This window comes from Grammomys surdaster, unplaced genomic scaffold (genome assembly GCF_004785775.1).
Source record: "Grammomys surdaster isolate TR1022 unplaced genomic scaffold, NIH_TR_1.0 338, whole genome shotgun sequence".
NCBI lineage: Eukaryota > Metazoa > Chordata > Mammalia > Rodentia > Muridae > Grammomys > Grammomys surdaster.
The window spans coordinates 2613195-2638129 of NW_021604757.1; the positions used below are offsets into that span (position 1 = coordinate 2613195).

Sequence of the window (24935 nt, forward strand, 5' to 3'; positions counted from 1 at the left end):
CACACACACACACACACACAAACACGCACGCACACAAACACGCACGCACACATGCACTCATATAACACGTGTGGCTTCCCTTCCACTGAAGAGTGAATTCAGAGACATTTGCTGAATGCTTTGGTTCTTTGAATACAGGACCTCAAAACCCAGAAAAGCAGAGTCAGTGAACGTCTGATTGAGCAAAATATTTGTTGAGATAATTTGATCCTCTTGGTGAGAGGAATGTTCACCCAAATGAGAGTTTTTTCCAGTCACTTCAGTTTTCTCACCTAATGACAGAAGGTACTTATTGAGAATCAAAAACCTCACTGGAGATCAGGGCATGCTCAGAAACTGCTGCTCGCACGAGGCCCACAGCTCGCTAGCTGCCATGAATGCCTCAGCAAGACAGCAGTAGACCAACTGGATCTTGTCTTCCCAGCAGAGTCCTCCAACCAAATTCCTTCAGCTCTGGCCTCACATGACAAAAGACACCTTAGCTTTTGCTTGTAGGTTTTTTATTTTAGCCAGGTATTTCTGACTGATCATGAGAAAGATGGAGAGCTGGCAAGTTTTGCCTAGGAACTGGGCAAGAGGCCTGATTTTTGAGAAGTAGCTGGAAATGTGTTATTAGCATTACTGCAATAAGGTCATAAGAAATTTTTATTTTTTATAACTAGTTACAAGACCTGTTGAGACCAGGATGTAGATGGTGAGAGGCAAATACCAGGTGCTTTTATGGTCTGCTTAGGGTTATCGAAAGAACAACACTACAGTAAAACTCTACTTCCATCCTCAGATATCTAGTTAAGAAAACCAGCTTAGTGACCTACCATGGTTTTCTCATTCTCACCCATACAGAACTCAAGTATCAGAACTCTACTGTCACGTTATCAAAAGCAGAGTGCCTTGTTGCTGCCCCTTTCAGAAGTTTTCAAGGATGCCACTGGTTCTGATAATTACCACCTGAAAATGATAAGGGGCAAGGGTGCTTTTCTGAGATTCTCTTTAATTCACTTAGCTTCTACTGTGTATCAGGTTCTCTACTAGGTACTTAAATTTCATAAAGAAAAAAATAGATGTTCTTCGAAGGCGCTTAAGTCCAGCATAAAGAAACAACTGCAGGTTGGCGAGACAACAATTAGCATAATGGTATGTACTCAGTAGAGTAGTGGGAGTAGTCAGTTCTATAAAGGAAGCTGCCAAAGGAGAAGACAAACTTGAGGGCAGTGAAGATTCGGAAGAGGAAAATATCCCAGGTTTTAAGGTATCCTGGCAAACACGAGCCTTTTCAGGATCAGGTTCAGGGAGTCTGAAAAGCAGTTCAGTATGTTCAGCCAAGAGATACTATAATTAAGAAACCAGAGGAAGGGGGGCTGGTGAGATGGCTCAGTGGTTAAGAGTACTGACTGCTCTTCCAGAGGTCATGAGTTCAAATCCCAGCAACCACATGGTGGCTCACAACCATCTGCAATGATATCTGATGCCCTCTTGTGGGGTGTCTGAAGACAGCTACAGTGTACTTATATAAATAAATAAATAGTTTAAAAAAAAAAAAAAAAAAAAAAAAGAAACCAGAGGAAGAAGAGTCCAGCAAAGGAAAGACCACCCCAGGCAGACCCTTCCATCACTTTGCATATCTCTAATTTTTTTTCTTGACAGCAAATGCTTCCTAGTTCAAGCATTCAACAAGTCGCTACAAGCACAGCACAAGATGAAGGGCCCAGGGACTATATTCTTAAGGAACTTATATTGAACTCACCTGGGTTAGATTAACCATACATGGAACACAGAAGGGAACAAAGAAACAAACACACAAAAACTAACCAAAAAAACAAAATAAAACAAAACAACCCCACCAAATGCGCCAAATGGCACAGACTACATGAAACTGAGGAAATCAATTTACTAGTTCTTAGATTGGAACCAAGCTTAAATACTATCTAATTAGAGAAATGTTTAAATGCTTGATTATCTCTGACAAAACCCTAGCCAAATAAGCCCCTAGAAAATGAGGGAAACCCAGTCAACCACACTAGTCTGGGTGAGTCCAGAAGATAATTAACTATACTACACCCAAAAAGCTTTCAAGGCCATACAAGAGGGACATGCCTTATACAGGAGTGGGTCCTAAATAGCATTTCTACTCTATTGGTAAAAGGGTTTGATAATTCAGAGCAAAGAAGCTGCCTAAAGTCCTTTTGTTCCCCCATGACATGGTGAAATCATGGTATACAATTACTTTTTTAGCTTGTTTCCTCAATACCAAACCAGAACAAGAGTTTTATTTTAAGACACAATTTTTACTGAGCCCTTCACATATCTCTGCATTACAGGTTCACATCAAGGTTAAGAAGTATTAAGCCTCTGGGTTCATAATCCTGGGTTTGAGAAAGTTCCTGAGTTTCTTGGTGCTATGATCCTCGCTCACACACAAGGCAAGTATGCCACCAAGATACTACTTCCCATTGTCTACATTTTTATTTTAAGGCAAAAATCTTCTTGCTTCAGCCTCCCAAGTAGTTGAGATTATGGAACAATGCCAACAGGCGCAGCTGTAAGTTCCTGACTTTCAATAGTTCTGATTTTGTAAAAGTGAAATATACTGGTTATGGGTCACCTGGACTAGGGTAATGGCCCGACTGGAGGATCACATCATAGACCCTCATTACCCTGCCAAGTCCAGGAGATGTAAACAATAACACTCACCCTCATGGAAGTCTCACCACCATGGGCCTGTTGGAGTCTGAAGACCTGGGCTACCATGTGCTCTGTGGAGGGGTGCAGCAGAATCCTTCGTGAGGCCAAGCCCACCATAACATATCGGCCCATCGGGGACAGGCTTACAGAAATGGCATTGGGACCTGAGGGCCAACAGAATACAGTCACATTTCTCAGAACTCTTGCCATTCCATGGAAACAACTTTCATGTAGTCCTTTCTCCTTTTCTCCAGCTTTCATAGTCTGACTATGCTCAGGTGATCTTCTAGGGTTGCAGTGTGCAGTGAGAGAAGGTGCACACTCACTGAGTGCAGTGTGGTGCACACTTAGCACTACTGAATACTAGCTATGGTTCTCATAACTTTACAAGACTGCTAGCACTCTCTAAGCACCATTATGAAATATTTTTTCACTTAGGATTATAAATCTTTTCCATTATTAAATAATTTATAAGAGCAGTGGTAAAACTACTTGTATTTTATGCCAACACTGTACAGCCATTTATTTAAGCTATTCCTTAAAAAAAAATTCCTTGAAGTAATAATTTGATGTTTTCCTGTATGATAAATAACACAGTGCAAATATCTTTGTATAATCTTTGTAGTTTTCTGGTTATGTTTTAGAAGTGGACTCCCTTAGAGTAAAATTTCTGGATTAAAGAATGCACATACTTTGGAAGGCAAACCACAAAGCCAAATTACCTTGCAGTATACGTGCTTACCCAGCTTTCCATGCCACAAATAAAAAGCTCCTTCCTTATTGCTAGCCTTTGTCACAAGGGCACACTAGTGATGCTACTGTGGCAGGGAGAGCTCTTACTGTGAGGTTCTTCTGTAATGAATGCTATAGCCAGGACTCCCGCAAAGCAATCTTTGTTTGGCCTGTGCCTCAGTGAATGAAGGCAGAGGTAGTATGTGACCATTACTCTCACCCATGCACTCCATGCCTCACCTAGGAATGCCTATGCCAAGGCATCAGCGTCAACTCTGTCATTAGGTTGGGCTTCCTATCCCTTACCAAATCGCTTGGTGTAGAGCATTTCCCCCAAGTTATGGGGGGCCAAGGAATACACTGCCAGGATGCCTTCATCAGGAAAGCCTCTCTGGCTGCTCGGGATGAAAGCTGCCAGGAGCTGGCCATCTGCAGAAATGTCACAGCTGGCATCATTATAGATCTTGCAGTTCTGTACCAGGACATTCACGGAGGCTGCATTGGACAAAGAAAAGAAGGGGAGAAAGTTTAAACACCATGCTGTTAGGAATTCTGAGATAAGATGTTTTGGGGCCCTTCTAAGGGTATGAATCCTCTTTGGAAATGGGGCAAGCTGTCTTAATTAACTTATGATGTTGGGAAGCAGGAAATAAAAGAGGCAGGAAGGATCTGTGCATCTACCACTTAGTAGAAACTATTGGACAGTCCATTACCACCACCACCAGTGGAATCTTAGTTCACAACTAATTAGATAAGAAAAAAGTTACTAACAAATGCCCCGGAGATCCACTCCAATGCTACTATTGTTCAAAGTATGAAGCCAAGATAAATGAAAACACAAACCCACTGGTTCTAAAATAAATGGGACGCAGGTAGAGTGCTCCTGGAAAAGCAAACCTCCTCAGAACCTGCTATGTGATCTCATAGAAGGAAGTCATTTCAGAATCTTGTGTCTATAGCTCCAGGAACACTAATCCCAACTCCACACAGAGGAAAAAGAGAAGCAAAGGCCATCCTGGACTAGACAGTGGGAGTTCTGTGCATTTTTCATTACATTCTGTGCTTCTTTAATACCATGACCTGGGTGGGCAGTGGTGGCATATGCCTTTAATCCCAGCACTTGGGAGGCAGAGGCAGGTGGATTTCTGAGTTCGAGGCCAGCCTGGTCTACAGAGTAAGTTCCAGGACAGTCAGGGCTACACAGGGAAACCCTGTCTTGAAAAACCAAAAAGTTAAAAGCAAAGCAAAACCAAGCTCAGGCTGCTGTCATCAGATTCCAGGTAATATATCCCAGTAAGCCAAAATTCAGGACTGAGATGGAAAGGGCAAATTTCCCTAGGAAACTAGCCAAGGAAAACAAAGCAAAAAGATGATTTTAAAAAGCTTGTGGTCTGGAGATTGAGTGATGTATAAAATTGTATTTGTTCCCCTTTCCCTATGTGTTGCTAACAAAGCTACAACGCAGAGTAGATAAAAAAAAAATGACATCAGAACACATTGATTAGGCTGTTGTGCCAATCCCTGGGGGCTGACACCTACAGCACCATTACACATAAAACTGAGGACAGTTCTGTTTGCTAACTAATAAAATAATAACATCCAAATACTACTGCTATCACCATTAGGCCTCTCTGCTGCTCAACTCCCAACCCGCCATCTGCTCCAGCCTGCATGACTAGATTTGCCTTGTTAGCATGGGACCGTCTGCTCCTGACACAGGGTCCTAAGCCTTTTGCCAAAAATATGGCAATTTCCTCTGGATCCACATGATTCTAGCCAAGGACCAGACACAAAAGAATTATAGAGTCGCTTTCAGGAGTGAGTCCATTTTGCTTTTCTAACCTTGATGTGGGCATAATCCTCAGTAAGAGACAAAGAAATTAACAATTTAGAGCTTTGCCACCAAAGGAGGGACTAGAGATAACAACAGATATTAAGTAGAAGGGCTGGAGAAATGGCACAGCAGTTACAGTCATGTACTGATCTTGACAACGACTCCAACAGGACCTGAGTTTGATTCCTAGCACCCACATGGGATGACTCATAACGGCGTGAACTCTAGCTCCAGGGGATTTGACACCTCCTAGTATCTATGGGCACCTACATGTCTATAAGCATATACACACAAACAAAAACATATATGAATAAAAATAAAAATGAATTTTAAAACTATTAAGTGAGATTAAGAATAGGAAGATGATAGAATGCTATGGACTCCTTTGCATATTTTTACCTATACTCTATGTCTCCAACATACATGACGGCTCATCTGTCTTGATAATATAGAGATCTAGCTTGTACATATCAGCATGTATTTTGGACAAAAACATAAGTCTATAATAAGCTGAACCTACAGGCACTGGCCTGTAATCACAGCTACTCAAAAGGCTGAGGCAGACGGATAGCAAGTTCAAGGTTTGTCTGGGCTACATACAGAGAGTTCAAGGCCAGCCTGGACAACCTGACCTAACTATGGAAAGTAACGAAGAGGGCTGGGGATATTGCAATGAAAGAACACTGACCTATATAGAATATACCTTGGCTCAATCCCATTACCACTAAGTGGCAGGGAGGGACCATAATGACCTTAAACAACTAACATTCTTAAGAAGGATCAAACTGATTATAAGGATGAAAAGAAAATAAGGTTTTTCTTCTGGAAAGCTTGGCTTAAAAGCTTGCAAAAACTGTGCAGATGGACAAAAAACATTCTGTCAGACTCAACTCCAAGCTACTATATTTGTGTTTGTATATTATTATGATAAAATCAACGGCTACCTCCCAAAGTTTGCTCCCTCTTCAAAACTCTACCCAATTTCATTACAGCTCCTGGTAACTATAATGAACTCAGAAAGACAGCTAGTGATCTATTTATCTGGGCCCATGTTTCTACCCATTAAAGGCATTTGGTAGGCACACAGAGGAATATGATAGCTCCATTATAGACAGCACCTAGCACTGTTATATAGACAGCACTATTTCATTTTTCTTTCAAAGCTCCAATTAGCAACTTACATTTGCTGTCTGTTGCTTAATAATTTCCTATATAGAAACAAAAACAGTTATAATAGTCAGTAGTTACTATAGTTCACGTGTGCAGCTTCCCCTCACAAAGTTGAAATTTCCGTGAGTTAATAATATGCAGAAGGACAATTCTTGGGTAGAGAAAAGTAATGTTTTAAAGGTAAAGACCAACTCATCTCTTTTTTGGATAGAGCAACTAGGTAAGTAGATAGGAAGAAAGATGTGACTAAAACACAGCCTAAGCCACTGGCAGTTCACAGCACTGGAAAGCCCTGTTGATGTTCCATACCGCACTCTGCCATACAGCTTGGATCAGTGACACCTGAACAATGCTGGGCAGAGTCTGAGAGCAAATATTTCCAGCAAGGCCGCAGGTGTCTCAAATGCTGCAAGTCTGGGACCACAGTTGAGAACTCAGCAACTTGCTGTCCCTTAGTGGTGAAACATATGGAAAAGAATTATAGGACAGTTAGAACTGGGGAAATATAGAACTCAATGGGAGAATGTTTACCTTGCATGTGGTAGGCTCTGAATTCAGTACTGGTATGGAAAGAAAATAACCAAAACTGAAACTACTTAAGAGGGAAATTATTTCCAAGTGAAAATGTCTTAGCAAGAAGCAGGAGGGACTAAAAATACTGATGCTCAGAGAAGAAGATGACTCTGCTTTCCTGTCAGATCTATAAATTATAAACTATACCTTACACAAAGATCTATGGGTAGCCTGTTGCTATCCAGATGAGACCATGAGAGTGACTGGCAGCTGCAGTACTTTACGAACGCATCACACAGAGATTTGGAAAACCCAGAAGGGTTTAAATCAAAAGCAAAATTTCCTCTTGGCTACATCTCTGAGTCCCTCTGGCTACTGCAGAGCAGAACTCCAGATGGTATTATAAACACACCTTACAGGTATCAGTCACCATATTCACTGGATCTTATGGCCTCTTCTGTCAGGTTATCTTAGTGATCAAAGCCATTCAACAAGGAAGAGTTTCCTCTCAAAAATTAGAGGGATCCAGGTGTGGTGGTGCACATCTTTAATTCTAGCCTTGGGAGGCAGATGGATCTCTGTGAGTTCAAAGCCAGCCTGGTCCACATAGTGAGTTCCAGGATAGTCAGGACAAGGATACAGAGACTCTGTCAAAAAAAAAAAAAAAAAAAATCCCAAAGTGAATTTAATTAGCTTTTTCCTCACTCTACTTCCCCCCTTTTTGGGGGTGGGGGTTGTTATTATTCATGAAAGCAGCACAAAAAATCTACATGAGGGGCTAGAGATGATGGCTCAGCGGCTAAGAACACTGCTGCTCTCCTATAGGTCATGGATTAAGTTCTCAGTGCCCGTATATCTATCAGTCAGCTCACAAACTCTTGGAACTCTAGCTCCAGGAAACTCAACCCCTTCTTCTGGCCTCTATAAGTACCTGAACATATAGGACATATGCATATATAGGCAATCACACACATAAATAAAAATCTACATGAGGTGAAGCACTATTCACAACATTCTAAGCATCTAACACAGGTTAGAATTCATTAGCTCCCTTAATCTCAAGTGAGAGAAACAAGTAGCAAGAATCATTAACCTAATTCTAAAAAAGGGTTAAACTTGATTCAGAAAAATCATATGAACAGCAACTTGGTACCTGCTGAACCCATAAATAAAACCAAAGATCAGTGGCTCCAGGCTGGGGCATAGCTTCTGAAACCTAAAGCTATCCTCTAGTAGGAGGCAGATGACTTTGGAAAAAAAAAATGAATCCTATAGCAACAGAGTCCCAATTTACTGACTAAATCTATCAAGAGTTAATAAAGGTCAAGACTATATATATTTTATAGCTTAACTAAAATTTTAGCTAAAACAGTTAAAAGTAATAAATAGGAACCTGTTGGGTATTATGGCTCACTCATTTTAATCCCAGCACTTGGGAGGAAGAGGTGGGCAGATCTCTGGGAGCTCAAGGCCAATATGGTCTACACAGAGAGTTCCAGGACAGCTGGGATACATATTAATGTTCCACCTGCCAGAACCCCCCCCCCCCAAACACATACCAAAAAACAACAAAAAAGTTAGCTTAAATCCGTATTGAATGCAGAGCAGTTGGTCATCTGGAACTAAGTTTCCTAATGAATCAAAGATTTAAATGTATAAAACTAAAATATAAAATTAAGAAATGATCTTAATGATGACACAAAGCCTAGGAACCATAAAAGGAAAGGTGTATAATTCTGACTTAAAATAAGTTCAATGACAAAAATAACCTTCACCAAAGTCAAGACAAATGACAAGAAACTCCTATTATAAGTTAATTTTCCAATTTTTAAAGAACTTCTACAGAATTATTAAGGGGGAAAAACCAGTAACATAAAGAGAAAGAGATAAAGCACATGGCCAGCCAAGACAAGGCAGCACCATTAAGGATGTGGAGGAACATAAGGAATAGAAACATAAATGTTCATGCAGTAGTCTTTACCCTATTAAATCCATAATTATTGAAAATTTGGTAACGCATTCCTTCAGCAAGTGTTTATAAAAATCAAGCACTCTGAAAGATTATGGGGGTGGAGCGGGCAAGCACAGTGGCTCACACTTGTAATCCCAAGCATTCAAGGAGGCAAGAGGACTGACTGTTCTGAATATAAAACCATCTTGGCTACAGTGAGGACTTGTTTGAAAACAAAAAGGAACAAACAATGCCTATAGATGAGGTTATTAGCTGTATAGAGAGGGAGATAAGGCAATGTCTACCAAAATTATATGCACACCTTTTCTTCCCTGCAGTTGTATTTCAAAGCAGCTATCTTACTGATATGCATGTGTAAAAGACAATCTGTAGCAGTTTGTATAGCAAGACTGTAAACTCCAAAGTCCTTCAACAGGACACTGGTTACAATGAATTACTAGGTAGCTATTTTTTCAAAAGAGGAGAAAGGGGTGCAGGGCAGAGAAAGAGGAGGAGTGGCAGCTGTGGGGGCTGCCTGCACCAGCAGCAATAGCAGCAGCAGCTGCAGCTGCCACCAGAGTGATAGCTCATGCCTATAATCTCAGCACTCCAGGAAGCAGAGACAAGAGGACTGCTGCAAGCTCCCAGCTAACCTGGGATTCAGAGTAAGACCCTATCTCTAAACAAGACAAGAAGAACTAGAGACAGCTCAGTGGGTAAAAACACAAGCTTGCCCTGATAGCATGAGAACTTGAGTTTCAATCTCTCAGCACCAAAGCAATAAACTGTTTCACAGAAAGATGGAAAGGGGAAAAGGCATTCTGCAATCACAGCACTGAGGAATGGAGACAGCCAGATCCTGTGCGCCTTGTGACTCTCTCAAGGTAGTAGGATGAAAAGCAATATAGGAAGACTACTGACATCTTGCTCAGGCCTCTGCATGTACACACATAGATGCATATAACACACACACACACACACACACACGACACTCTTTACAAAAATATAGAAGTTCATGAGATATACTGTACGGAAAGAAAAGTGCAGAAGAGTATTGTATAGCACACTGTCATTTCGATCACACAAAAGCTGGAACGCACTCTTCTCTATGTGGTTACACATACATACACTATCTTTCCAGAGATATGTAAGAACTGAAACTGACAGTGGTTACCTATTGCAAGGAGTCACAGGCAGCAGGGTGTAAGGTTAAGAAAGTTCTTATTGTATATCCTTTAAGTAAGTTTTGAGTTGTAACTATATTATCTAATTTAAACAGTGATTAAAAAAATCAAAATAACTGAAGGTGAACTATGGCCAATAAGATATATGGGTCTACAGATGAACAAGTCTACAGATGAACTTGAGTTTAATAAGGGAAAGGCAGACTGCCATGGATTCTGAGTAGAACTGAACAGGTTAGTGTACCAATCAGCAAGATGGCTTATTGGGTAAAAGCACTTTGCCTCACAAACATGGAAACTTGAGTACAAGCACCAGAATTCATAGTGGGAGAAGACAATTTATTCCTGAAAGTTATTCTCTGACCTCAACACAGGTGCTGTGGTATGTGCATACCCACACACAATAATAAAACAAAAATCAAAAGAACAGATTACTTGAAATATGGCTATAGGCACTTAGAATAAAATGAGTAGTTGCTACTTAGGATACATTAAGAACAAATCATGAAAAATTAACTTCATTTATCTTGTCTGATGAGAATACTGAAGACTGGTACATCATAAAATGATTATTTTTAAGTAATTAAGGTATTTTTATCTGTATCTCCAAACTCTTACAATGCTTTACGTGATACTGAAAACATAAGAGCAGTTTCAGTGTGCACACCTGCAGCCCTAACACTTGAGGCTGTGGCAGGAGACAACCAGGTCAAGACTAACCTATATATACAAAGCTACTGTCTTTTATTAATTATTTATTTAAAAGATTGTACTTTTTATTTATGTATATGTATATTTATGTATATTTACTTTCTTTTGGAGGTAGAGTGGGAAGTGGGGGTTTCTCTGTGTAGCCCTGACTGTCCTGGAACTTGCTCTGTAGATCAGGCTGGTCTTGAACTCAGAGATTTGCCTGCCTCTGCCTTCCAGATGCTGGGGACTGAAAGGCATGTGCCACTACAGCTGGCATGTGTACATTTTTCTATGAATGTGGATATTCTCAGAGGCCAGAAGAGGGCAATGGATGCCATGGAGCAGTAGTTAATAGGCACTTGTGAGTTTCCCATGGTGTTGGAAACTGAACTCTAATCCTCTGGAAAATTAGCAAGTTCTGCTAACTGCTGAGCCATCTCCCCAGACCCTGAGAAACTGTTTTTAACAGCAAAGAACTTTAGATGTGAAGCTCAAAGTACTAATAATTCATGTTCCAAAACTGATCCAGGATACGAGTCCAAAAACATACCACAAGGTTTAATGCAATTTCCTGATTTATTTGCCATTTTCTGCTAGAAATCTGAAGGAAGAGTGAAAGAGATGTTTATCAAATTAGCAGATGATCCCTAAGACTGAAAGAGAAGGACAAATCAGAGTTCATAAAGATCTAGAGCTAAAATTCAAGGCAAGAATTAGAACTGCAATGACAGGAAGATCATACAAACTGGCTGAATTCTGGCTTACTAACAATTATCAAGGAACTTTAAGTTACTGTAAATGCATTAGTAACTTTAGAAAAAGCTGCTGGAATCTGTAGCAAACATCATTGTATTACGTTTTAGCTCACATCATGAATTTTTTGATCTGTTCTGTTTCATCCTGCCTCCAAAGTTAAGGGGAAAACGAACAGATTGGAAACCACAGAAAAAATAATCTGCAGAGGTTTGATCTGAAAGGCGAGGTGTAGAGGTGCTTCCAGATTACTGAATGACTGTTTAAAAGACAGTAAACAGATTATATGGCATTGCAGCAGCAGAAATAGGACCAATGGGATGAACTGACATCAAAAGAAAGAATCCATGGTGGTTTGCTATGAGAAAAAACCTTCAAGCAGAAATGTAACAGTGATAGTGAGGCCATCATCAGCTGCAAACAAGTAGGAGCTGATTTTCACCTCTGAAGAATGCACAAAAGCCTTCCTTAGGCAGAGGAAACATCTACAATGCTGAACAATGGAACCACGGATGTCTTTGAAAGAAAACGTATCTATCAGTCATACACGTTTGTAAACAGATATTAATCATACCACTCATCTGGTTAGTTGAGGCCTGGATTTGCCAACAAGTCTACACTCACTACAGTCTTTTCTCAATCTTAGCTCCATTTGTCTTGTAGTCTTTATGAACTTCTCCACAAATTCCTCAGGGGAGATCTGGCATTTTCCCTGAACTGTTTTCTGAGGTGTGTAACTGGTAGCTGAGGATAAGCTGTAGAAAGAGTGCATGGCCATCAACAACTCAGTGAGAGACAGCACAAGGCAGTGGTACTTTGGTGTTTTTGTATTTTTTAAAGTTCTGTCTTACCAGAAACCCATCTTGCCCATCACTACTCCAATTTTACATCAACTCACCATTACTGATTTCTGGAAGGTCAAACTTAGTGAAGTCCCACCACTGGAGCCTGTAGGTAGTATTGGCAATGTTACTAGCCACAGCAGACTGTCCATCTCCAATTACTGCCCCTGGTGACAGAGAAGACAAAAAGACCAGGTTAGACTACATACACTGCATTCTTTTTCTGTATGTTTCTACTGCAGAATATAATGGAACACATAAATTAGTAGAGGAGAAAAAGAAGAACCACAACTAAAACTCACGAAAGCCTGAGAGAGCTGCATGGCAAGTCACCACAAAGGAAAGCTAGACACAACCTTTCACAAGAAACAGTTCTATGTGGAAATGGAACATCATTCATATGTTCTTCCCAGTATTAATGTCTCAGGTCCTGAATATACAGTATCTAAGAGTATATACATTATCTGAAGAAACAGATGAGTTTTCATACAAATGTGGGTAAAGAAATTTGAAAACAAAGGGAAGATGCCATGAACATAGAAAGATCAGATGAAAATTTCAGTTCAGTTCAATTCAGTGCAGTTCTGGGTGTCTTCACAGCAAGCAGTGCTCTTTAGGAGAAGCAGTTCCTCCTTTGTTAGTGACCTTTTTCCTAATAAGTCATCTCAAAAGAGGACTTCCTCCAGAGAAGAGGCAGTCACCACATGGTGACTGGAGAGAGGCAGTAAAGAAAAAATGAGGTAATAGTGTTAATCTCTTTTGAAATGCAGGCATATAACACAGCAGATATTTATGAGCCTGCCTTTGTAACATGAAAATATTTTTATTAAGGCAATTTTTAAAAATCCTCCCCTCTAAGACCTTCCTTTAATTTCAGATTCACTTGTAATGTTTCAGCTTAATTTTCCCTGAGATACACACTTCACTATGACATCTTTTTTTCCTTGGTAACCAATTAAATAAAAATTTGATTTTTTTAAAACAGGGTGACACTTTAATTTGCAGTTGTATTTCATTTACATGAACATGTCATTTCCTCCTCCTCCTTCCTAGGTGCATTTCATACACAGCCACCCTTTGGATCAGGCAGAACCAATCCTTCTTAGGAGAATAGAAGATCCTTGTGCGCAAGACAAGCTAGATGGCATTTTCGGCTGCAGATTTGGTCCATGCTGATTAGCCTTGGGACAAGGCAGTTTATGCCAGAATTCATCAATATCATCTAGCGTTTGCCTTCTGAATATTACTGTGAAAACATCTCTAATTGTTTCTTTTAAAGAGTTACATTTATTACTCCACTACCTCTAGATTTCTCTGCTTTTTCCTCAAATGACCAAGAGAGAAACTACCCTCTACACAATCAGGAAATATAGGGAAGTTATTCTCTTCCCTTATCCAGGGGGCTCCTGGCCATTATACCAGAATATATTTTTCAGTGTTAGTTTATTAACAGTCCTTTCAGTTTTAACTTGAGAAAAGATACCAATAATAGTTCATTTCCTAGATGATGACATTTTTATGTTATATGGTTCAACATGGCCAATAATGCCTTCCTGGAGGTAAAAAAAGGCTTAAGGGGCCAAAATTAAATAAAAGCCTCCAGGCTAGGAAGATGGTTTAGCAGGCAAAAGTGCTTACCATACAAACCTGATGAGCTGCGTTCACCCCTCAGAACTCTGTAACCCAGCACTCCTACAGCAACAGGGGTTGGGAGTGGGAGGTGGGAGGGACAGACAGAGAGCTGGATGGAAGCTCCTGCATACAGCCCAGCAGCTGAAATAAGATCCTGTCTCAAACATAAGGAAGGAGGAGAGAACCAACTGACAAAGAGTTCTCCCCTGACCTCTATACATGTGCTGTGATGTATGTGTGTTCTCCTGTTCTCTCCACTTCCCCATATAAATAAATAATAAAAAAGGAGTGCCCCCTACAAACTTAGTATAATCTCATTAATTCGCCTTTCAAATGACAGAATATATGGATATACACATGTATGTATGTGTCCATGAGAAGGAGAATGAAAAGAAATGTCTTGGGAGAAGGATAATAAAAAGTTGAAAAATACTACTGTAAATAAACTGATAGCCTTAAATATTTTTAAAGTCTTACAAAATCAAACTTAGTCTCAAACAGCTGTGATGTACTCAAAAGCATTAGAAACAGCATTTGCAGGTGTTATCAATGTGGCCACTGACTTCAAACCTCTACTGATGGCTCCATGATACATATAGACCATTCATATGAGGTACATATTTACCCTTCCTGAAAATTCTCCTTCCATAATTGTATCTGGGAGCTGGTGAGATGGTTCACCAGGCAAGCCATTGGCTGCCAAGGCCAAAGACTTGAGTTTGATCTTCTAGACCCACACAGTGAAGGAGAACTGACCCCCACAAGTTGTCCTCTGACCTCAACATCTGTCCTGTGGCATGTGCATGCATTAGCGCATGCGTGAACATACACACGTCAAAGAAATGTAAAAAAAAAAACTGAATATAGGGTAGGGGGGATACAGGGAGGGGCAGGTAAAACTAAGGGCCATTTGAGGGGTCACGTGGAAATCTAATACAGATGAAGCATCTTAAAATGTATACATATATGAAATGGAATCACCAAATAACAAGGAGACAAAGACACAAGTAGACATATTCAGCCACCAAATGAAACCTCCAGTGCTGAAAATGAGTCACATTTAATCTAGTTGTTGGCAAAAGGGGCACAATGGAAAGCTAAATAACCCAGGTTATTGCTAAAGGTATTGGTTGTTTTCCACAAACTGATGATAAGGCCCTATTGCTGCAGATGACACCTACATAATTCACTGAATACAGAGAAGTTGCCCTAACTGATCAGTGTCCATAGTACTGAAGGGTACTCTACACACTACCAGAGTTAAAAAAGGGAAACACCAATGCAGCTTCAAAGCCTTCCATCTACAATGGTGACCTACCTGTAAGATACAGTAGTGCAACAGTGGCACAAAAGTTGTGAGAGTAACCAACCACTATCTGATGGAATTTAAGGACCACTCCATGAGACGGGGCCCAACACTGCTTTGCCTGCCCAAGAACTTGAGATGAAACAGGCCACAGACCTAGGGAAAAGCCAAGCACTACCGATCTGTTAAAGGGAACATAGTGATAAATAACTGGACAATGTGCAGAGCAAGAAACCTTGGAACACTCAGTTCTAAATGGGGTGTTTCTATCAAATCCTTCCCCTGAGGGTTCAGAGAACTCTGTGGAAGAACAAGTAGAAATTTTCCAAGAGCCAGTGTGGATGGAAGGCACAAAGAAATAAAGGCTTTTAGACAAAACAGGACTAATGTACCTATGAACTCACAGACTGTGATAGCATGTATAAGGTTTAAGCCAGATGGGGTTCCAGCACTGAGAGAAGTGAACATGAGCTCCTATCTTGAAAAACAGTTTTCTCCAAGGGAGTCTCACTGGGTATACAAACTAAAGGGCAGGCCCTATGCCCAGCAGTAGATGGTCAACACAAAACAAATTTAATGGTATTTTGGTTTCTTTGGTTTGGGGTCTGGGGGCTTTTATCATCTACAATTGTGTGTTTCCATGAAATTTCTGCATATGTGATGTGTCTCTACATCTCTATGTGCACATTCTTTGTCACCCCTCTCCCATTTGTTTTCTTGCCCTATTCTGGTTTGTTTCTATTTTGTTTTGGATGCCTTTTTCTAATAGAAAAAGAAAGGGTATAGTTTAGGGAGATGGGGTGGATTCAGGAGGAGTTGGGAGAAGGGAACCATAATCAGAATCTATTATATGGGGAAAGAAAATCTATTTTCAATAAAAAAAAATCTGCTAATTATTGGGTCAAGAAAGAGGCTCAGCTGTCTGTAGGAATTTCCTTCCTTTTCTTTCCTTTCTTTTCTTTTCCTTTATGAAAGATTTTACTGGTTTTTATGACTCTAGAATTCCACAAAATAGAAGTCTGAAAGATATGTGTGTATACACACACACACACACACACACACACAAACACACACACACACACACACACACACACACACACACACACACATATATTTGGTTGTGAGCTTCGCCTTGCTGAGCCATTCTCCAGCCCAAAAATTTCTTAAAAAGAAATCAGGCTAAGAAATCAGAAATCAGGCTCAGATTTTCTTGGCTTCATTAATAATGCAAATCATTTAAACCATTTTAATTAGAAGATATACCACTTCCCTGGAAGGAATCACTCTTCATTTTTATGTAGGCTCCATTCCACTGAGCTTCCAAATTACTCCCCAGGCTTTAACATCTATTATCTAGATCACTGACGTCTCCTTTAAGAGCCAGTCTCAAACTGCTTTAGTTCCTTACCATTTCTTCTAAGTTACTAGAAAAGCATACACCTAACCCCAAACACAAGGAGATAAATTGGTTTTCTTCATGTATGATGAACTAAATGTTAGTTGCTGAGAGAGATTGAAGAAACAACTATATTTTCAGGGAGCGGATTAGATCTACAACCAGGGAAACAGTTCAGAAATGCACATGCTGGCTTTGTAACTGGGAACACAAAATGATTTCAGTTCTAGCCCCAACTCCAGAGACATCCTGTACAGCGTATGCTTCTGAAAACAGCTGTGCAATAAATATACGTGTAGGGTGGTACTGTGAAGAGACTAGGGAGGGGATCTCTGCCAACCGTGCAGGAGCCCTGCACAGAAACAGAGCTTGGCATCAGAGAGTCAATTTTCAGTGCCATGTAAACACAGATTAGGGAGTGAAAGATGCCAGCAACAGATTAAAGTATTGTTACCAGGTTCTCTTGCACAAGAACTGCTGGCCAACTGAGCCTGTCTCTTGGAAACATCAGGAAGAAAAAGCATTGTCCTGTTTAAAAAAACAAACCAAAAACCCACCCACCATTTAGCAGCTCTGGCTCAAGGTGCAGGCAATGTGCCAGGGCCAGTTAATTAATGGACTGAGTCCTGGATAGAGGTGGCATTCAGCCTCAGAAGCAAATCCTGATTTGCTAAAAGATTTCTAAGGCGTAAAGGTTTTCATATGGAGTAAATTAGAACGGTATTAACTTCTTAAAATATTTGTTTGTTTGATTGTTTATTTTTGGAAACAAGGTCTCACTATGTAGCTCTGGCTGTCCTGGAACTCACTCTGCTGATCAGGCTGGCCTCCAAAATCACAAGAGATCCACCTGCCTCTGCCTCCCAATGCTAGAATTAAAGGTATGTGCCACCACTCCTGGCTATATTTTTTATTTAAAAAAAATTATTTTTGCTAGGCGTAGTGGTACAGGCCTTTAATCCTAGGACTTGGAAGGCTGGCTAAGACATGCAGATCTCTGAGTTTCAGGACAGCCTAGTCTACATAGCAAATTCCAAGACTACATAGAAAGACCCTGTCTCAAAAACAAATGCACCTTTTAAAACTCACAAAAATACATCTATTTTTATTTTATGTGTATACATATTTGTCTTAGTATATTTATGCGTACCATATGTGTGCCTGGTGCCTGCAGAGGTCAGAAAATGGAGTCAGGTACTCTGCCATGTAAGGTGCAGGGAACTGAATCTGGGGCCTCTGGAAGAGCAGCCAATGCTCATCACTGCTGAGTCATGTCTCCAGCCCTAGATTCAGCATTTCTTAACTGTCGTACTTATTGATATTCCAGATCCAATCATTTATCAAAGAACAGTAAAGAGGCTTGTGTATTGGAGAACATTTGGAAGCATCTCTGGCTTCCACCCATGAACACTGTGACAACCAAAGAAAATTTCCCCAGATATCACCGAATGTTTCCTATTGATAAAAGCCATCCCTTGTTGGGAAGCTCTATGCCAGCTACATTGTAATTCCAAGACAAGTAACCTTAGATCTATTTGAGCTGGTCATGATCACATATATCTGTAATTATAGCAATTGGGAGGGCAAAATATCTAATAACAGTATATATTATTATTATTCCTATTCCAGGTCAGTATGGCTATATAGTAAGATCACATCTGAACAAACAACCAAACCAAACCAAACCAAACCAAACCAAACCAAACCAAACCAAACCAAACCAAAACCAAAACCAAACCAAACCAAACCAAACCAAACCAAACCAAACCAAGAAAGCACTGCTCTTAGAATATCTGCTGCTTAAAGAATTCAAACTGACTGTGACACTGACAATGTTAAGGTGTCAGGTCCAAAGGAAATTCTAATTCTCCAACCTCCAATAGGCAGTCAAAATATCCAGAAAAAAGCTCAACCTATACTGTAGAAGGATTTCTGGGTGTTAAATAAAAGTTAGATTCCTCAGGAACTTAATAAGCCAGTCCGCTTATGAAGTCAGTTCCCTTACCTCCGGCAAAAGGGGCATATGGCTACCTACGGTGCGTATTGGCCTTCAGGCTGCTTCAGAATCACAAGTACCCTTATATACCTCGAAGTCCATGCTAGCATCTTAGTCTTTCTCACCTCCTCCCCAAGCTAAACTCCCTCCAGCTCGCAGGCTTCTCTTACCCTAGCTACTGTTTTTCTCTCTGCTCTGGACTCTTCCAAATGCCTCTAGATGTTCTTTCATATCTACAGTAAAAACTTTCCCCTTAACTATGGAGCTGCTTACCCTAAACCATAGAACAACTATGACAGTTTATACAAAAGGAAATTAATAAAGGTATAAAATAATTTAAATACTTCTTAGCAAACCATGTTTTTCCATTTCTACCTGAGATTGGGGAGGGCTTAAAGTAGAATCTTACAATTTTGTACTTTTTTCCCCTCATGGTGTCAAAAACCACAGGTGAGTCAAATGTACCAGATTTTGACATTTCCTGCAACTATGTAGTTGTGTGATCTTTTTATAAATCAATAATTTGAATCTATTAAAAAAAAGTATGCAATAGCTTGGCATGGATATGCATGCCTGCAATCCCAGTTATAGAAATACAGTGCCTTCTCAGTAAGAAATCACTCCACATACTTATAGATGAAGGAAAAATTCTTTACTAAAGCACCTGGCTAGCTGTGGCTAATGGTCCAAAAAAGAGATAGCTCCCAACACAAGATTTTACTAATTTATATACACCTTAGGCTTATGCATTACAAAACCACTGTCAACCTTAAATCTCTTTGAAGTTCCTGCCCCAGGTTACATTTCAAACAATTTAAACAAAGACAGGAGACTGAGTCTGCCACTTAGGCAGAGAGATTTACATAGCAAAGACATTTCATATTGCCAGAATTAGTTTAATGACATCAGTGTTGTTCTTTTTTGAATAGTTGTTACCCAGGGTCATCTTGCCCCACTGGAAAAATTATGTTTTGATTTTTTTGGTTGTTTGTTTTTTGATAACAGCATAGAGAACATGTTTTGTTTTTGTTTTCTGAGACAGGATTTTTCTGTTTGGTGGTGACAATGCTCCCTTAACTAGACTCTACTTGTGGAACTTAGTGTCTCTGGTGCTAATGTATTAACAAATCCTTTATAACACCAATCCTAGAACTTTGATTTTTTTCTATATCATTTAGAAGGTAGGATCTGGAATTTGAGGTCAGCCTAGTTAACTGTGAGGAGCTATCTCAAAACAAATATTTTTTTTAAAAAGCAAGAAAATAAACAACAAACCCTCTAAAAACTAAACAATAAGAAAACCAAACCTGGCAGTGATGGCACAGGCCTTTAATCCCTCAGAGACAGGTGGATCTCTTTGTGTTCGAGGCCAGCTGGGTCTACAGAGTGAGTTCCAGGAAAACCAGGGCAGAAACCCTGTCTGGGGGGGAGGGGGAAGAAAAAAGGAAGGAGGGAGGGAAGGAGGGACAAACAGAGGGAGGGAGGGAGGGAGGGAGGGAGGGAGGGAGAGAGGGAGGGAGGAAAAGAAAACCAACAGCATGATTTTTAGAATGGCCAAAGGACTTGAAATAAATGAGCACATGAAAGAGGCTCCAACACAGTCATTAGAGTAGCAAATTTAGATAACAAGGAGAAAACATTCCCCAAGTATTCTCAGGGCAAACCTCTAAAGCAGTGATAACTCCAAATGCAGGCGAGGCCTGGAGGAACATTCCTTACTGGAGGGAATGCAAATGGCACATCTACTTTAAAAGACAGTTTGACAGTCTCCTGGAAAACTGAATATACTCTTACCATATGATCTGTGACAGGGTAAGACAGTGCAAACATTCCTCCATCTTGTATTCTTGCTGAGGCCATTTCAGGTTTGGCTAGAATTTGATCTTGATAGAGGATCTCAAGTAACTTAGTAACTGAGTTTCTGTTAAACTGCCTGCTTGTACAAACTTCCCCCTGAGGCTGGCACATGAGACACCAGGATGTGATTTTTACCTTTAAACGCCCCCTGGTCTACACTTGCTCCACCTCCCAAAAACCCGAGAATAAAGATTTGTAAAGACTTTCAATTGTCTATAAACTATGTCTGAGTGGTCTTCTCTGGCTCCCTATAATAGGTCCACTCCTCTTTTGCATCTATTCACATGAGTGGAAAACTTTTTTCCACACAAAAACCTACACACTAATGTGTACAACACTTTATTCACAATTGCCAGAACTTCAACCAGCCAAGATATTTTTCAATAAATGTGTGAATCAACTGTGGGAAATACTAACAAGAAAGCATTAGTACATGTAGTACATGTGCAAAAAAAAAAAAAAAAAAAAGACACTATCATGAGAGTCTGGATCTCTTTGAGTTCAAGGCCAGCCTGATCTACAGTGTGAGTGCCATGTCCATCTGAGTTTCATAGTAAAAGCCTGTCTAGGGGGTAGAGAGGAGGTGGTGGAATCACTAATATACTATATAACAGAATAATTGTGTGTGTTATTAGTGAAAGAAGCACAAAAGCTAAAAAGCACATGACTCCAACTAAAAATAGAATATTCCTAATCTGAAATGCAAAAAAAACAAAAACAAACAAACAAACAAAAAAATAAAACCAGAATGGAAGAATTACGTGTGTGTCACTTATGCTCAGCTTCAAAATCTGAACAGTTTTCTTTGTAATTTCTTAAATATTTAAGTTGCAAAGCACAGGTGCTAGAGAGATGGCTAAGCAGTTAAAATCGCAAGCTGCTCTTGCAAAGGACAGGAGTTCAATTCCCAACAGGCAGCTCATAATCCTGTAATTCTAGGCTCAGGGAATTCAATGGCCCTGGCTTTGGCTTCCACATAGACCCACATACAAATCTTTTTTAAAAAATGATGATGCACAGTGTTGGATATTGGAACATTTTGAATTTTGAATATTTAGATTAGAGATGCTCAATCAGCAAAATCTAGAGGCACAGTCACCATAGTCATAACTGTCAGTGGACAGGTCTACACATCTGAGGGCCTGTATTCTGCCTCTGTTTGTCTCAAACTCAGTCTCCTGTTGCTCAGAAAGGAGAATTTGGAACCTTTTTGCCAAAACAGCTTCTTAGTCTATCTCCAGGATCTGTTCTAGGAATAGGAAAATGAAGATTATGATTCAACATTTCAGTAAGACTACCAAACAATGGGAATCATTAGCAAATCTATCAAAAAGGCTAATTTGAAGAGGGTAAAAAAGGGCAAGCTGCAAAGAAGGAAATGTTTAAATTACATTTCAGTCCTACAAAATCTGTTTCATTGGAGACTGCATAATTTAGAATGGCCATGTGCTGCTGCTAGGAAGATGGGATAAGAATTCGGCTGGAGCTGTACTCCCCTTGAACACCCACGCTCCGGTGTCATCCCCTTCCCCATGTCCTGCCTTTTTGTGTTTATAACCCCTGTGTGAATAAGTAAAAATTATGATTTGATTTTAAAAAATAAATTAAAAAAATCAAATTGACACCATAAATACGTCTATAAGTTTGATAATTAAACTTCTATAAAAGACGGGAAAAAAATAAAAAAAAAAAAAAAGAATGGGGCTGGGGTGTAGCTAAGAAGCATAGCTTAGTAGCAGAACACTTGTCTACTAAGCACAAGGCCCTAGGTTCCATCCCCAACAGTAAGGTGGGCGGGGAGGGGGGACATGCAGATAGAGAGCAGTGGATACACACCACAAAATTACTCTTTCTGCCTCAGCCTCACTGGCTGTCATACAGGAGTTTAGATTCAACTTGCTAAGCAGTTAGTACAGTTGAGCCTAGAAAGCCCAGGGCAGGTTCAAGAGAACAAATTTAACAATTTTTCATAATTCTTCTTAGAAAGTCATATATTGTAGAATTCCATTCACATGAAATACCAGGAACAGGCAAAGCTACAAAATCCGAAATGCACATTAATGGTTGCCTGGGGCTAGAAAGAAGGGAAAGGAGAGGGAAGAATAAAGTGGCTGTTAATGCCTAAAGGGTGTGTTGGTGATAAAAATGTCTGGAACTATAAAGAGAGTAGAAATGGCTGCTTTATTCTATTAAGAACCACTGACTTATATCTTCAAATAGGTGAATCTTGTCACAGTAAGGATATTTTAAAAGTTGCTGAATTCAATGTGGTTGTGATTAATCCCAGCCATTTGGGAAACAGAGGCAGGTGGACCTCAGTCAGTGGGCCTGGTCTACATAGTGAGTAACAGGTCAGCTAGAGTTATGTGGGCAACAAAACAAAACAAACAAAAAACTAGCTGAGGCAGTAGAACCACACATTCAAGGCCATTTGGGGCTATATGTAAACATCCAGGCTAGACTATATTAAGAGCTGAAAACAATCTTCAACATAAATTTCAGCCAATTAAAGAAGAAGAAAAAGAAGAAGGAGGAAGAAGAGGAGATTTATCTGTATAACCCTGGCTGTTCTGGAACTCACTCTGTAGGCTGGCCTTGAACTCAGAGATACACGCATTTCTGCCTCCAGAGTGCTATGATCAAAGGCGTGTGCTACCACCACCAACAGGCACAGCCCCCCCCACCGCCCTGTTTTTTAAAGTAGCCTTATTTTTATTACCCATTTGTATTTCTTAATAACATAGAACATTGGCAATATCCTTTTCATTTGTATACTGCCTTGCTGTGTTTTTTCATTTTTCTCTCTTTTTTAAAGATATATTTATTTAATGTATCTGAGTACAGTATCACTCTCTTCAGACACACCAGAAGAGAGCACTGACTGCATCAAAGATGGTTGTGAGCTACCATGTGGTTGCTGGGAATTGAACTCAGGACCTCTGGAAGAGCAATCAGTGCTCTTAACTGCTGAGCCATCTCTCTAGCCCCCTATGTTTTTCTCTTTCCTTAATTAGAAAATTTTTAAAAATCCTTAAATTTTTTATTTTATTTTTAATTTGTGTGTGTGTGTTTGAGTGTGCAGACATGCACATGCATACTTTAGTGCCAGAGACACAAAGGCCAAAGGCATCAGACCCCTTGGAGCTGGAATTATAGTAAGTTTGAGCCACCCAATATGAATGTTGGGAAACCAACTCAGGTCCTTTGTGGTACAAGGTCTTAACCACCAAGCCATCTCTCTAGCCCCAAGGTTTGACTTGTAGGCATATCACCACTAGATCCCTGTAGTTTGTTATTATTTTTGTTTGGTTGGTTTTGGTTTTTTGAAACAGGCTGGGATGGCCTCAAACTTGCTGTGGCTAAGGTTGACCTTTAAGTCCTGATATTCCTCTGTCTGTTTCTTTGATATTTCTTTTATTGTATATAGCTTACCTGGGGCTAAGTGCCCTTTTATATATTTTGCTATTCTGTATGGACTGTCTTTGCTTTGTAGTAAATAAATGAACTATTTATCTATAAAAGGAAAACTGGCCATAAAACCCACCCTTTCTCTAATAAACACTGAATGACATCAGAAGAGTTCTTATGGTTTGGAAATGAAAAGTCTCCTGAAGGCTGTATGTTGAAGGCCGAATTCTAAGCCTGTGGATCCAATCATAAAAGACTATTATTGGACCATTAACACTCTGAGATCTATTTACTAGATTAATCCATTGATTGCATCATATTTTGATAACATATTGAGAGGTGGTAGAAACTAGGAGAGGGGTCTTCCAGGGAGTCTACCTTGAACAGACATAGTTTGTTTCTGCCTCTTCTGTCTCCTTCTATCTCCTGATAGCCACAATGTAGGTAGCTTCTTCCATCACACACAACTGCCACAATATTCTGCCTTGCTGCTGCTATAGAGCAATGGAGCCAATGAACCTCTGAAACTGTGAGCCAAAAGGAACCTTTTCTCTTTTTAAGTTGCTCATTCAGATGTCACAGCTATGGAAAATCTATCAGTTGTCTTCACTGAAGCTTCATTTAAATAGTCTTTAAATCTGTCCTGAGAAAGAGACACCACTAAGCACTTAGCTATATTCTATCACCATTTAACAAAGATCAGACGCACAACAAGAAAATATTCTGGGAATCTGTTTCACAACACTGCAAATATACTTTAACACTGAACTTTTAATTATTATTTTTTTTTTTTTTTTGTTTTGGTTTTTACGAGACAGGGTTTCTCTGTGTAGCCCTGGCTGTCCTGGAACTCACTCTGTAGACCAGGCTGGCCTCGAACTCAGAAATCCACCTGCCTCTGCCTCCCAAGTGCTGGGATTAAAGGCGTGCGCCACCACCGCCCGGCTAATTATCTTATATATTTTTCATATTATAACTCTAAAAGA

At 39.9% G+C, this 24935-nt stretch overlaps 1 protein-coding gene across 2 annotated transcripts in view; it reads right to left on the minus strand.

The window, feature by feature from the left end:
* Nucleotides 1-24935, minus strand: part of Ambra1 (autophagy and beclin 1 regulator 1) — a 185991-nt gene that overhangs the window by 28034 nt on the left and 133022 nt on the right. For both annotated transcript variants that reach the window (XM_028778469.1, XM_028778470.1), the window contains 3 exons: nucleotides 12411-12521; nucleotides 3721-3909; nucleotides 2692-2846 (listed from right to left, as the gene is read on the minus strand). In XM_028778469.1, the coding sequence (XP_028634302.1) occupies nucleotides 2692-2846; nucleotides 3721-3909; nucleotides 12411-12521 (455 nt within the window). The remainder of the gene's footprint in view (nucleotides 1-2691; nucleotides 2847-3720; nucleotides 3910-12410; nucleotides 12522-24935) is intronic.